The following is a 16,810-nucleotide window of genomic DNA, read 5'->3' on the forward strand; positions in this document are numbered from 1 at the left end:
ATATTTTGCACAACCTTTTGGAATTTTGGATCCTCATTGCTCTTCAACTTTGTACTTGTTTGGCTGTTTTGATATGAGCGTCACTGATGAGTCTTACGTAGACGAAACGCGCATCTGGAGTTATAAATTATAATCCTGGTACCTATTAGCCATAGCTTTGTTAGTTAATTTTCGATTTATGAGTTTGAATGTCCCTCTGGTATCTTTCGTCCCTCTTTTACATTCTTATTTATTAAATAGACAAAATTGCGACAAAACATTATAACATTCTACTTTAAATTAAAAAAAAAAACGCCAAAAGACAAACTAAAATCTACACATTATCTTAACTTATAATTCAAAATGTGTACTGGTACCTTTAAAGAGGTACTAGCTACGAGATATGTAAAAAATCTAAAGTTTGATTTTTTGCTGTTCAATCAATAATGAAAGTGAAATAGTGAAATAACAATTCGCTTTTTGCAGCCAAAAAGGTTCAATTTTGTCAAATTACAGTAAGAAACATTGATAATTAGTAATTCACTTGCAAGTGAAAGAGTCGACCTCTTTAAATCCGTATTCATGTGAACTTCAATTTAACCCCTAGCTAGAAATTGACAACGCATGCATTGTACGTGTACTGGTTATTTAAAGAACAGGAATGTCAACAATATGAAAGTGAAACTACGGTAAATCATTTGATTACTAATTCGATGAACATAAAATCATTCTTATACGGTTAAAAACAATGAGAAACATCTTTTTTTAATCTTTAAAATAAAATCAAACAGACCTATAAAAATCCAATTGCATGTGTTGCTTTAATCTATTCATATCTTTATTTATGTTTACATCGCTTATATAGTCATCTGAGGTCAAATCGATAGGTAATTAATTAGATGACGTCTGGACTAAAATACACATGCACAAACGAACCTATATATTATCTACCCCATGCTCTGTAAACTGTTTATTTTAGACTTTTGATAGTTTGGATAAATGTTTTACATTGTTATAAATCAAATATGAGAATTTGAGTCAAATCGGTGACCATGAATTTGACAGCTAGGGCCCCTTTAAGACCCACTTTTTACATCTGGATAGTATTGCAATGCGTCAGTCAGTTATTTTGATAGGTCACATTCCCGACGTTGTTCATTAATTTATACTACATATCTGTTGATGGATGTATAGTGTTGCAACTCAGTGATAGGAAAATAACGTAAGTACAAAACTGATAAGTAACTTATTGATGACAATGTTTGCAAAATGTTTGATTTCAACTGCATGTTTTTCTTTTTCTTTGAGATCATATCATATAATCATATATTCAAAGCTTCAATTAAACTGTGCAGTTCCCGTTTTGCATATAATGTCAATTAGCTAGAAGTAAATGATTGACGTTTGATTACATTTCAAACACATTTAACTGTATTTGTATTGGATATGACATAACATTGTGTTTTGTTATCGCAAAATTGAGATTGAAAATGGGAAATGTGTTAAATAGATAACAACCCGACCAAAGAGCGGCTACCAATAGGTCGTCACACAACTCTCACACAGCGAGAAAATCTGGCACGCGGATGCAGGCTTCAGTTGGCCCTTGCACAAAAATTTGTACTGGTTCAGTGAAAATGAATATCCAACTCAAAAAAATAAAATATTTTTTTAAATGTTGAAGATTGACAAAGACAAGCTGCTACTTTCTTAGGACAGGCGCAAAAACGCGACTCGTCTAAACATGCTTTGTGAGATCTCAACCTTCCCCATATACCTCTATCCAAGTCCGATGATAGAAAAGGTAACAGAAGAAACTAAGAAGACGAAAAAACTACACTAACATGACAGCTCTAGATTTTAATTTAACTGATTGAAATATTATGTTTTCATCATATGAAAATTGAGTGTAATCACTTCCATTAGATCTTGACCATCATAACATCATAAACTATATGAAAAAAACATAACCTGTATCTTGCCAGCAACTGGCATTATAATAGATATGTTATTTCCGATGCAAAGACGCTATGAGTGACATATATTGATTTTAAAATATGCCATCTTTAATGACCTGACACCAATATCTTAACTTAATCCTTCATAAATAAGTCTGTTTAAAGGTTTGGTAAGCTTTTCAGGTGAAAGACGACATATTTGTGCTTTGTGTAGAATATTACCAAAAATTGGATGTGAAATACCTAAATATTTAAGATGTCTGCGTGTTGATTAATAATCAAAAATGATGTCCTTGTACCGATAATAAAATTAGGTAAATTAATTGTTTGACAAGTTTATCATATCGAAAACCCTTGTATAATATTTTTCAGTTATACAGAGATTTCTGTCGTTAAAATCAAATGCGTTGTTACATACATGAGTGAATCGAACAAATTGAAACACTCTAAGATGGCGAAAAGTGAACGCCACCATCTTAAAATGGATAATTAACAATAAAACATTTTTTTTCCGTAAAATCTGGCTAAAAACATGATCCAGCAAACTACAGGGGCATAATCATTGTAGGTAGCATATGCAAGTTATTTAGTCAAATTCTAAATACCAGGTTGACAAAGATAAAGATATTATTAAAAGTTAGCAGATTGGTTTTACTAAAGAATGTTGCACAAAGACTATATGTTTGTGTTGGAAGCATCATTACAAAAATTGTGAAAACATATTTCAAAGCCTATCGATCTGTATGCATGCTTTGTAGATTTTAAGCGTGCATTGATTCCGTTTTTCATCTGCATATTTTGTTATAAATTTAAATGTATATGTGTTGGAACAGAGATCTATGACATTATAACATATATGTATTTGAAGTATTTAAACATAGTAACATGTGTTAATATGGACCAACACAGGACAACCCTCTTCAAATAGAATAAAAGACGTATGACATGGGGAAATTCTGGGCCCCTGCCCTTTCAACATATATTCAATGTTTGATAACCTACTTTGACCGAACATGTGACTGAATGTTAATCTAACACATCACTTAAATATTATAATCCATGCTGTTGATGTAGTTCTTTATCATCATTTGTCCAAGGACTTTAGAATTGTGTTTATAAATTATTTGAAATTACAAATATTTTAAAAAGACAGCTACCACTAAAAAGACCATGGTTCTTGTATTTAACAAATCAGGACTGCATAAAAAAAATTAAAATATCATTTGGAAACCATATTTTAGAATGATAACAGAACTACACATATCCACGAATAATTTGTTCAGCAAATCGGATCGTTCAAAAGGCTAAAACATAATTCTATATTAAAGGAATGAAAGATAATTTCAAATAAAAAAGAGCTTTTCACTGGAAAGTCCAAAACCTAGTAATTTGATATTTATAACCATATAATCCGACCAATCTTGTTGTATGACACTAAAAATTTAGCTTATTATATACTTTATAAGAAACAAAAAACATATGGATAACTTTATTTTTAAAGAAACTGATTGTCTTGTAGTATAGAAATTTCATACTTACTTTTGTGAATTTTCACTTAAAGTTAGCATAAAACATCAAATATGGCACGTAGAAGGGAACTAAGTTCACTTCCTACACTGTTTAAGTAATTATGAATGTGATAAAATTATGGATTCATCTTATGAAAGAAATTGAACCTTCAATATTATCATATGGGAGGCAATAATATATATAAATCTAGCATAGAAAACGTTTGACATAGCCTTAAAGTCCTATATCTGAATTATATGTTTGTAATCCAGTCTACCTGGAAACAAACCCATATTTAAAAAAGTAACAATTTTCTGATTAAAAAATTTGAAAAAAAAAATGATAGATTAGAAAGCAGTTTTGAAAAGAGTACCAATATAAAGTCAGGCAATGAATTAAGAACTAACAGAAAATTTAAATAATTTTTTTGGTTGACCATATAAATGAATAAGGCAAATAATTACAAGATTGAGAACTAGAGCTGTCATGACCTTGAAATTGAAAAAGGAGACATATTAGTATAAAATCTGAAAACAGAAAGAATCAGCTTTGTAACAACGCAGATGAAATACATTTTCTCCTTTTAGATGTCCTATTCAGTAAGAAACAATTAAGGTTTTACATCTGTATTATTGAAATTCTAAACTCAAAATTATCTCTTATCTGATGAGATGAAATTTGTTTGTTACTTCAAACTTATCTTAATTATTGCACTCCCTCTTTGAAGAACGTGAAAAACTTCTAGAAAATATCAATGTAATTTGAACAATAGCAAAGATTAAAAAAAATCTACCAAAAGTTCTCTTATGTGCTAATAGGTATGAAGACGTATTTTCTCCCGGTCACAGTGGCTTTAAGTGACATTGTATATGTTTTGTTTAAATGTACTTCAATTACTCTTATCGTTCTTATCATTTACTGTGCTTTACTTGTAACAAATCATTTGATAGTATAACTCAAATTTTGAGCTCAATGATTGGTTAATAGAAATATTTTCAATTATCTTAAAACTTTGTTTTTTCCGGTTTTATAGAAGTACTTGAAGTGTACTTAATATATATAACAATTTTATTATAGAATTAGTGGATTATAAACATGTTTGATTGATAATAGTATATTTTCCTGTGTCATATAAGTCAACAAGGCCCTGCAACTTTGTTTTATTAAATTGATTGTTAATTGAAAGCGTCTGGATGATAATAATAAGGTAAGTGTCTGCAGTAATGTAAGATAAATTGACAAAACGCTATTATTAGATCATTGAAGTTTGATTCTTAGTATAAATAACAAGTAAAATCACATAAATACTGAAACTCCGAGGCAAATTCTAAACTGAAAGTCCCTAATCATGCTTATCAAATGGCAAAATCAAATGGTAAAACACATCAAACGAATGGACAACAACATTCATATTCCCGACTTGGTACAAGCATTTTCAATTGTAGAAAATGGTGGATTGAACCTGGTTTTAAAGCGTTAAACCTCAGCGCTAGACACATCATTTTGAATTTAACTAAGCCATCGGAATCTTTCCACATTGCAATTTTAATGACTTTTTGAAACCGTTTATTCCTTCCTGGATATAGCTAGTATTATGATCAAATGAAAATTCTGAAATTAAATGTATCGACATTTGTTTTCTAACTAGACCATTACCCTCGGGATTATGCATGTTATCTGAAAACAAGGTCTTGGTTTGATGAAAGTTTTTGAAAAAAAATAATATTAAGACTGCAAAAATGTGTGTATTAATGATTTCAATAAGTTTGAAGCGAATAAATTCTAAACATATGGTACCCAACTTGCCATCGACCAACTTTACTGTTTAAGATATCAACACAAAAGTTACGTTGATAGATTAACAGATACCAGTCTTTCGAATACTTTGACTAATTTATTTATTTTGAAACAAGTGTGGACATAGACTATTGTTTTTTAAGAGCGACTTTTTATAATGACTTGTGCAGGGGTTAATTCTGCAGAGTGACTACAAATCTAAAAATATGTTATATTATTTGGTTAGCGATAATGGACTATTAAATTTAAATGTGAAAAAGATACTTTTAAAGGATGTAACCACTCATTAATAATCAGAACAACCACTTAAAAATTACCATGACTGATATTGTTTTACAAATATGTTATATATTTGATTTAATCATGCCTCCAGTTCAATGAACTGAGTTCAATACAAAACTGGAAATACAGGTTTTAGAATTAAAATTTGATCGACTCTTAAACTTATGAATTTAAGGAAAGAAAAAAGTGTCAATACTTAAGAATATTATCGGAATATTTTGATCATGATACTAAAATTGCAATAAATAAAATCAGCATCTTTCCTCTTTTAAAAATTTCGTCAAATTCAAACTTTTTAAAATGTGATCATTTACAATGCCACTCATTGGTATGAGCTTTGCGATTGGTATTTGATTTAATCATGCCTATTCTCTTAAAGCCAATGATATTACATTTATATAAAAGTAAAAGTTGATGAAATATCTTGAAATTTAGATTAGATGCAAGATATTAAAAGCAATACTTTTATGCTCCAGAATATCAGAAAAATATTTGCGTAAAAATGCAATCAATAGATTTAGCATATGTTGGAATATGACAGTATTATTCCGTTTACAATTGTAAAAATGTAATCACATACAATGGGAGGCTTTGCATATGAGTTGATAGACAAAAATGACTATTTAAATAGAAAAGACCAAATGGCACTGTTTTTAAAATATAAAACAATAAAATCATATGTAAGCGTTTAAAACTAAAGACATCTAAAATGAAGTGAAAAGATAACTGTTGCGGGAACATCCTTAAAAATGTTACATTACATTTGTTTAACATATTTAATTTATTCTATATTAATATAACATACCTGTTTCGATTTAAGATTTTATATTTTCAATTTCAATGTTTGCCACTCTGAAAAAATGAATGGTACATACATGTACACACAGTCAGGATTCTACTTCGTCAGAATTATCTCACAATTACGCCATTTCATTTTCACAATCGTAGAAATGGAAGCCATTGCAGGGATGACGCGATGCCAATTTTGCTCATGGAAACCGATAAATTTATCCAAATTGCACCATTACGATCCTTATATGCAGTTGTATTTTAAAAGACGAATGTTTCAACTAGCTAATAAGCATCAGTTAATGACCTTGTCTGCATTGATTCAACTTAAAAATATTGTCTGATCGGTTGTCAGGTGGAATTTTCGAAAATTTATAAACATTTAAAAAAAATCTAATTAAATATTTCGTGGAAGGGCAGACTAGATTGTTTTTAGAGTATAAAGACTAGAAACCCTAGTTTTCACACACAAAACAATTTATTTTTGCAAAGATATGCGTTTTCATCATCCAACTTAAAAGACTGTCGTCAAGTACTTTCAGTAAACAAATAGCTATTCGAACACACCTTCTCTGTTTTTGTGACTCATTAGATGGGTATTTCACTTGACCCATATATTTCATCTTTTAGTGCTGTTTTTTGTGTTATAAAGTCAATCTGTAGCTTTGATATATAAAAATAATAGAATCTGAAGCGAGACGATGTATGAAATAATCTTACTTTGTACGATATCAAGACAAAATATTCAACTCAAACAAGCCCTAACATAAAAAGGTGCACCCGATTTTCTCTTTTCGATACAATTGTTACCCAATTTTTTGGAATTTTTCCTTGAGTCACATAATGGAAGGGCAGACACGAAAATTTGTGAACTAATAGATTGGTATGTTTTCCGTCCGTGGTAATTTTTTCAAAAAAATCGGAGGTTATGCATTTTCTTCATCCAACTTAAAAGATACCCATGTCGTCGACTTCAAATCTAATTGTTCTGCTTAACTATGTACTAGATAAATTGAAAACTTGTGCAAATTGTGTTTTTAAAATAAAACACCTCGTAATTGAGAAGAAAATTGTAATTTTGTTTGTTTCTATTAACTTTTAAAATTGTTGTTACTATAACAAACAATACAGTACACATTTTTCGCCTTCTCTAACAAAGAGCTTCGATTCTTTTGTTCTATTTCAACCGGGTTTCCGACTGCACAGCATAGTAGATTCTCCCAAAAGACAAATGCATATTGATATAATTGCGATTCGAGCCAAAAATATGCTAGGTATGAAACAAAATAATATATACGCAATGTGAATGAATAGGGACTTGATGTGGGGATGTACTCCTATTCTTTGCGGAAGGGGAAAGCAGCTCAACGTTTAGTACAACACCCTTCTCATATTTAATATTCATTAATGAAAATATACTTTGTTAGGCATTTCCATGTAAAGAAAATTTGATTTTTTCAAGTTTTATTGCATTTTTTTAGTTGTATTTTTCAAATTACTAAATATAATATTTCAGATACAGATGCTTCTATCATTTATCGGTAATTCGTATATTTTCCCTTTGATTTTACTGCCTAATATTTCCGAGTATCAACGAACTGGCTGTATCACTGAAAATATTGGGCAATACATTGTGCGACGTCATAATTACCGATAAACAGAAAAATAGGTAGTTTCGTTTTTGATACTGACTATATTATATGGAATATCTCAACTCGCCCTAACGGGCTCGTCTAGATATTCCACATGATATAGTCAGTATCAAAAACAAAACTACCTATTATTCTATATATATTTGGTTTTAATTTCTTAACCTTACTTATCATATATGAAGCTGTAACTGGTGACATAACACAAGGGCTCTGTTCTACCATTCATTAAATACTAAATGATTCCTCCCCCATATGTACATGTATAATTGAAGCAAATACATATATACATGTCAATTTGTATAGTGTTCTAGCTCGTCGACACTTAAAAAATGAGTTTGAGACCTCTTCGTGGCAAGATCACTAGACTTTGATCTTCTGATAACAAGTGTTCCGTTCGAAGGTCGATTTTTTTTCTCTTGGTACTACGATTTCCCACAATACAATGGCAACCTTGATAAAGCTAAGTGCTGAATGTGGTGTTCAACACCATAAATCAATCAAGTAATCAAAGTGCATGTACCCAATCATTTTACATTCTCTTACATTACATGTATTAATGTACATAGGTTAGTGCAGATTCCTTAAAATTATATCAATAGGGAAATGGACAATTACGGTAAAAAGTAAAATTACAAAAAATACCGAACTCCTGGGAAAATTCTAAACGGAATGTACCAAGTCAGGAATATGACAGTTGTTGTCCATTCGTTTGATATGTTTGAGGATTTTTATGATTTAACTTTTTTCCTAAGCTAATTGCAAAATCAAAAGCTCAAACATACCAAATAAATAGATACACATCTATGTATCTAGCTTTTCACATCTGTATAAAGAATTTTACTTGGTTTTCTATAGGGCCTTTTAGCACCATGGTGATATATGTTTAGATTTTATGATGATAAGTACTCTATGTGCAAGTGTGGTATAGTACTGTATCCCTTTTACAGTAGGGATACAGTACTATTCTAAAATCCTATGATGCTTTATTTGTTGGAAAAAAGCTGACATAAATGTAGGTGCTTATTTGACCATGAAAATATTTTGCACATCTCCTTTTTAATAAAAAATTTGAAAAAATTAAAAGTAAATATACATATTAAGAACAAACAAAATTCAAAAATCTATATAAAAAAACGTCAAGATGATTTATGACACTCTGGCAAGCCTGATCTATTATTGGTATCAAGAGTTGTAGTTTACGTCAAACATTTAATTCAATACGCTGCCTGTGCAGCTATAATTTCAGCAGCAATGTGCCCCTCTACCCGCCGACTTGTTTCTTTATTATTATGAGGCTGACTTCATGCAGGAACTTCTTAGGAAGAAAGATAAGAAGTTAGCAATATCCTTTAACTCTACTTTCTGCTATATAGATGATGTTCTTTCACTAAACAATTCAAAATTTGGTGACTATGTGGAACGCATCTATCCAATCGAACTAGAGATAAAGGATACTACAGATACAGTTAAGTCGGCTTCATATCTTGACTTACATCTAGAAATTGACAATGAGGGTCGGTTGAAAACAAAACTTTACGACAAAAGAGATGATTTCAGCTTTCCAATTGTGAACTTTCCATTTCTATGTAGCAACATTCCAGCAGCACCTGCATACGGGGTATATATCTCCCAATTGATACGTGCTTGCATTTCCTATCATGATTTTCTTGATAGAGGTTTGCTGCTCACAAGGAAGCTATTAAACCAAGAGTTCCAAATGGTGAAGTTGAAATCATCCCTTCGTAAATTTTACGGACGCCATCACGAGTTGGTTGACCGTTATGGAATAACCGTTTCACAAATGATATCGGATATGTTCCTTACGTCGCAACTACAATCCCCTTCCCTTTCATGAATATGACCTACCGAATTAGACTATTTACCGGATTTGTAATCACATAAGCAACACGACGGGTGCCACATGTGGAGCAGGATCTGCTTACCCTTCCGGAGCACCTGAGATCACCCCTAGTTTTTGGTGTGGTTCGTGTTGTTTATTCTTTAGTTTTCTATGTTGTGTCGTAAGTACTATTGTTTTTCTGTTTGTCTTTTTCATTTTTAGCCATGGCGTTGTCAGTTTCTTTTAGATTTATGAGTTTGACTGTCCCTTTGGTATCTTTCGTCCCTCTTTTAAGGGACTGTAGAAACAGCATATATGAAGAACTTTGAAAGATCTCAATTCTGATTATTTCATAAACTGTTTCATTTTTACAAAAGAAATTCTTAATTAAAAGAAAGCTACCATTTGTAATTTTCGACACTATGAGTGTATGTGACATATTAAAGTTATAGGGATATCATTTATAGCGTTGCTCCCTGATCATTGCTTTAATTCTTATTTGAGAACAAGAAAAATCCTGTTTTTTGCATATTCAATTTAAAAGAATTTACTTGTAGAAATTATTATTTTGTTAACATACTAAATGTATCATGTCTATCACTGCTTTCTTCTAAAGCGCCGATTCCAAATTAGGTCTTTCGAAACTTCAGGCTTTTTGTTTCCCCATTAGTTAAGTCATGTTTTGGTGCGTAATTTTTCACTGTTTGAAGTTCTCTATCTTAAACTAAATCAGCTTTGTTCATTACTTTTCAAGTCTTTTTTTTAAATGTCGTCATCCACTACATGTTTTAAACATATAGGTCTAGTTCTAACAATTTTGTTGTTGCATTGTCGGTAATCTGTAATTGCAAACAAGTGTGATATTTGTGGTGGTGGACGTCCCCGAGGGTATCACCAGCCCAGTAGTCAGCACTTCGGTGTTGACATGAATATCACTTAAATGGTCATTTTTACAAATTTCCTGTTACAAAACTTAGAATTTTTCGAAAAACTAAGGATTTTCTTATCCCAGGAATAGATTACCTTAGCCGTATTTGGCACAACATTTTGGAAGTTTGGGTCCTCAATGCTCTTCAACTTTGTACTTGCTTGGCTGTTTAACTATTTTGATCTGAGCGTGACTGATGAGTCTTATGTGCTTCAAAACGTGTACCGATTTTCATACGATATGATCTTACAATTGATGTATCGTGGTCCTTTAACATGAAACCGTGCGTACAATATAACACCCAGAAATGTTTAGAAAGTATTGGTTTCTAGTCAAAAAACAATTGGGGACCAAATATTTTTTCGATTTAGCAAACATGATCTTTTCTTATATAGACTTTCTATAATACCATTTATTTAGACAAGCATTTTTATGACATTACTTTACTGTTTAGCTATGTCAATGATACTCTAATGCTAAAAAAAATAAGCAAATAGTGAAAGTCGTTATATCAAATGGTAAATTTTCACCAATATACAATATAGGTATTTTATTTTAAAGAATTGATTTTGACAACACTAAAGTAATATTTGTTCCTTTTTTATATACATTTCTGAAGTCGCACTGTTTTTTTTAAATGATAGTGCACATCAGACGTAAAAGCAACCTCTTCTCTACACTGATCACAATATTATATAGAATTATAAAAGAATGTGTTTGTGCGAGTGCCAATGAAACAACTCTCTATCTAAGTCACAATATGTAAAAGTAAACCATTATAGGTCAAAGTATGTGTGTTTCTATGATTATTTTATTGAACATTTATCTACCCTTAGATTCATTTCTTTTTTAGACACATTATCCGTAAATATGGAAAACCTTTCACTGCGACTATATAATTTTCTAAGTAACAAGCTTGGATCCGAAGATACAGTGAGAACAAGACGAACTTATTATTTAACACACAATTATTTGAGCAAAACAAAAACGCACTCACCGTTCATCTGTGGAAGTAAAGGGGAAGGTCTTAGGATGAAAGGCAGTGACACAGATACAATTGTCTTGATTAAAGATATACACATTGTTGAACAACCTAACAAAAATGTTGGTTCTAACAAATTTGTAATGAGATCTTCTGATACCAGACCAGGCTTTGCACAGTTAGAGCTGTGTAGTAGTTTCACATATTCAGATGCGTGGTTAAAGAAAATCGGACATAAATTCTTTCTTTCTAGTAGTAAAATGATGGAGCAGATACTTTTTGTTAACAAAGACTATAGTGCATGTAACATTGCCAATCTACATGGGCCATGTATGTCTACAAGTAATGAAACACAAGACTTTACTGTTGGGATAAAGTGCATATCATTCATTAAACAAGCACAGGAATGGGTAGGAAGAAAACGACATTGGCCAACAGCACCAATGCAAAAGATAATTATTGATAGTGGGGTCTGGTTTGTTCCAATAGGCTACAAGCTGTCACCAAATGAAGATATAGAATGGCGAGCTGCATTTACAGTAGCTGAAATACTGCTAGTGTTTTCTTTTACCCATACCCAACTTATGGTTTATGCTCTTTTAAAAATAGCATTGAAAGACTTAATTGAAAACAATTGTCAATTCAAAGAACTTCTATGTTCTTATTTTTTAAAGACGGTTGTTTTTTGGATTTCAGAAGAAATTGGGGTCACAGAATGGACACCGCATAACTTTATGAATTGCTTTCTAGAATGCCTTAAACGACTGGAATACTATGTTAAGTATGATAGCTTGCCGCATTATTTTATAACAGAAAGGAATATGCTTGAACATAGAGTCACTTTACCCGAGTGGGTGGATTTGAAAACAAAAATAGTTCAGTTGTATAAAAAATACCCTGCATGTCTTGCTTCGTCAGGTTTTATGTCTGTCTTCTTCCTTGTGCCTCTATATGTAAATGTATCCCAAAACATTTTGCCTGCATTAAGTGAAACTGACATGGTTGACTGTGCCAAATGTTCCGCCAATCTTTCCAGTCTTAATGAAGTAAGATTTATGCTTCTAGATGGTCAGGCTATCCTCACATACATACTTATGCCTATGCAGGTATTGGTTAATAGTTTTGAGCTACTCAAACAAAAACCCGACCGGTTTATATTCAAGTGTTTATTCAGTACAATGTGTCGAGGCGTTGGTACCCGTTTTACCTCTGACGATGTGACTGGTGGTGGTAATAAACTACATTATCAAAAACTTAAAGAGATATTACCATTTGTTATCTTAGGAGTACGAAGCGATGCCGTATCAGGATGGAACGTTTTAGCTACATTCTATTATTGCATAGGTAGATATTCAGTTTCACTAAAAATAACTGACTACGTATTATGCAAGATAAAGGAAGCGAAACAAGAGAAACTGTATTACAGTGAGGATAAGTTTACCATCGACTATTTACCAAGGGGATGTCATACTATTGACTTGAGCGATATACACATAGCTTATTCAATGGAGCCGAACGATTTTTATCGTGGCTCGTTTTTAATTCCCGATGAAATGAAACCAGAAGTAGAATACAAGAGATATATTCAGAAACCTCCGATTGTGTACACATTTTTTATACGTTTTATGTGTTCACTAAAGTTAGAGCAGACTCAAAAATGTTCACAGTCATTAAATAATCTAAAAACATTAATTGAAACCAATAACAATATTGGTACTCATGTTATGAAAGCAGAATGTTACACACTTCTTGGTATTGCTTACTATCTGATGGGTGATTTGGTGGAAGCAGAAAATTACCACAAAAAAGCTTTTGTGTCAGATCGTTCAAGGCAATTCAGATATGTGAAAAAGCTACAAAAAATACGAAGACAATACGAAATGGGAACGAAACCCTTGAACAATTATAGTCCAACATCTATTCAAGATCCTTGGATTATTCTTGAAGAATATCTGAAGTTCTGATGTGACTAATTGTTAATATAACAATACTCACCACTTTATGTCAGAAACGTTGGAAAATTTGGCTTTAAAAGATGTTTTATAAGACGGATTCAACCAATGTACACAGACATTAAAAGGATGTATACTTAACAATGGTTGGATGTCCTGCGGTTTTAATATGTTTTGCAGAATTCGTCAAGATTGTCCGATTTCTTATTTAGTCTTGGTATTGGTAGATGACATTATGGCCATTAAATTAGGACAAAATAGTAACCTCAAATGTGTAGAGGTGAAAAAAGATTGCTCACTAAAAATATGTTAACTAGCAGATGATGCAATTTTATTTCTTAAATCATCAAAAGATGTTAGTTTAGTAATGAATATAATTGAAACTTTTGGTAGTTTCTCAGGGTTACAATTAAACAGAAGGATTTTGGTTTAGGAAACTTAAACAAAGTAGCGATAAATTGTAAATGAGAAATTAGAAAACTGATAAAATTAAAAGGCTTGGCTTTTACTTTAATTATAACAGTCAAGAATAAAAAAATGAATACTGGTAAACAGCTAAAAAAATGTGAAAAGATAATATCGAACTGGAGGAAAAAAAACTTAACATTAATAGATAATATTTAAAACTCTAGCCTATCATCATTTTTGGTCCTCAATGCTCTTCAACTTCGTACTTTATTTGGCCTTTAGAACAATTTTGATTCGAGCGTCACGGATGAGTCTTTTGTAGACGAAACGCGCGTATGGCGTAAACATTAAATTTTATTCCTGGTATCTATGATGAGTTTATTTCTAACAGAATGGGAATACAAGATAAAGTTAACCGAACAACAACATGCAAAAAATAAAAGAATAATAAAAAAAAAAAACAAAAAAACAAAAAAAAAGAATATTTGGAAGGTGGGTTAAAGATGACCTCTATGGAATTAAAATTCTATTTTCCTGACTTTAAACAATCTCATCAACATTGTTTTGTCAGTGGTAGTACTGCGAACATGAATAAAACATGGCTCATTAATGATATCAGTCATTGATGTCTTTCTGTGAATATAGAAAGAAGATGTGATAAGATTGCCAATGAGACAACTCTCCACAAGAGACCAAATATATAGGTCTCCGTACAGCCTTCGACAATAAGAAAAGCCTATACCGCATAGTCATCCATAAAAGGACCAAAAATGACAAATGTAAAACAAACTAAATGAGAAAAGCTTAAGGCCTAATTGATGTACAATAAAATCAACGGTACCAATTTTGTTGCACCAGATGCGCATTTCGACAAAATATGTCTCTTCAGTGATGCTCGTGGCCAAATATTTGAAATCCAAAGCTTAAATAAAAGATGAAGAGCTATAATCAAAATTATCAACGAAAAACTAATATGAAACAAGCAACAACCACTGAACTACAAACTCAAGTCAACATTGGTAACAACCATGGCACAGCTTAGTCACTACTCCAGTACTGACATGATTTAACAATATTTCTAAAATTATCCGTTTATAAATTTTGAAATTATTAAGAAACTAAGGGTTCAACTCCCTCATGCAAAGTTGACTTTAGATGAATTTGGCTATTTATTTTGGGTATTTTTTGTCATATAGTTTCTCATCAACGGGTTTGGTACTTGTACATCTTCGGATTTCAAATGTTTGGCTTTTAGCGTTCCTGATGAAGGTAAATCCAGGAAAGCGCTTCGGACGCATGAACATATAAAACTGTTGTTTTCAATTTTTTACATCACTGGGTCGATACCTCTGTATGTGGATTATCAGTCCCCGAGGGTATCTTCAGCTCAGTAGCCAGTACTTCGGCACTGACATGATTTAACAATCTTTTCAAAAATTATCCGTTTATAAATTTTGAAATTATTAAGAAACTAAGGTTTCAACTCCCTCAGGCAAAGTTGCCTTTATATGAATTTGGATATTTATGTTAGGTATTTTTTGTCATATAATAGCTCTTCAACGGGTTTGGTTACTTATACATCTTCGAATTTCAAATCTTTGGCTTTGAGCGTTCCTGATGAAGGTAAATCCAGAAAAGCGGTTCGGACGCATGACATTATTTAACGTGTTGTTTTCAATTTTTTAATGATCTTGGTTGTTAAGATAGGTTCATTGTCAAAGAAGTATTCAAGCAGTAACACAAATGAGTAAAAACATAATACTCTGATTCCGCCAACAGTGGGAACTACCCTGATGAACCATATCAATGGTTTACTGCTATTATTGATCTGCAATATTGTCCTGTCTGTATATCACATATTGTAATGTTTTAATGTTTTGTAAATATTGACCTCTAGTTAATTTGGCTTTAGAACTGTTTATTTGTGTACTGAGAAAATTAATAACGCAAGGCTAATTTGACAAATGGCTAATTTTATTATCTGCAGTTAAAGTTGAACTGTCAGATGTGATTAAGACAAGTAACAATATCTTGGGGTGTAGGGTAATAAAAATTAGTTATGCCTATTTGTTTGAATAGAGATAAAGTAATTAAACTCTATGATAAAGGTCAGTTGGTCAAGCAACTGGGATATTGTGTATGAGGTGTGATAGTGATACTGAAGGATGTGTATTCTTTGAAGTCTTGAATCAGTTAGATTTTGGAGGACTTGTATTCAAAGTTAATATGTGAAAACTTTGTAGCTAACTGTCAAAAAGTCGGAAGTAATGTACATTTGTTAGTAATAGTTATCAAAGGTACCAGGATTATAATTAAGTACGCCAGACGCGCGTTTCGTCTACATAAGACTCATCAGTGACGCTCATATCAAAATATTTATAAAGCCAAATAAGTACGAAGTTGAAGAGGATATATTGTCGTGCCACAGATGGCTATGTCCGTCCGTCTGTGTTGGTGTTGACCTCCCCTCGATCACGTTACAATATCAAAATCGATGTGATATGAGTGTCACTATAAATGCATAGGTTTGGCATAATATTGATAGTATAAAACAATCTTAATGATCCTACAGTAAGAGCAAAGTAAGACTAATTATATAACGTACAAATATTTTATTATATTTTTAACATGTAATAATGACATAATGTATGCAGATAGACATTATATAGAAATAGAGAAAAAAACAGATGAAATCTTCACCATTGAACCACTTCTGATGATATTACAACATTTA

The 16,810-nt window shown here is 31.7% G+C and overlaps 1 protein-coding gene across 2 annotated transcripts; it reads left to right on the forward strand.

Annotated features, from left to right (window-relative positions):
• The first annotated feature begins 1,098 nt into the window (after positions 1-1,098).
• LOC139481391 (uncharacterized) lies at positions 1,099-15,024 on the forward strand. Of its 2 annotated transcripts, none has more exons than XM_071264701.1 (2): positions 1,099-1,201; positions 11,588-15,024. In XM_071264701.1, the coding sequence occupies exon 2, from the start codon at positions 11,605-11,607 to the stop codon at positions 13,678-13,680; it is 2,076 nt and encodes a 691-aa protein (XP_071120802.1). In that variant the 5' UTR covers positions 1,099-1,201; positions 11,588-11,604; the 3' UTR covers positions 13,681-15,024. The 2 variants fall into 2 exon arrangements, with proteins under 2 accessions (XP_071120802.1, XP_071120803.1); XM_071264702.1 differs by lacking the exon at positions 1,099-1,201 and adding an exon at positions 4,531-4,653.
• The last annotated feature ends 1,786 nt before the right edge of the window (positions 15,025-16,810 follow it).

This window comes from Mytilus edulis, chromosome 7 (genome assembly GCF_963676685.1).
Source record: "Mytilus edulis chromosome 7, xbMytEdul2.2, whole genome shotgun sequence".
Classification (NCBI taxonomy): domain Eukaryota; kingdom Metazoa; phylum Mollusca; class Bivalvia; order Mytilida; family Mytilidae; genus Mytilus; species Mytilus edulis.

What these genes read in the sequence shown, in the direction of transcription:
- LOC139481391 (XM_071264701.1), top strand. Translation starts at nt 11,605, where the DNA reads ATGGAAAACCTTTCACTGCGACTATATAATTTTCTAAGTAACAAGCTT.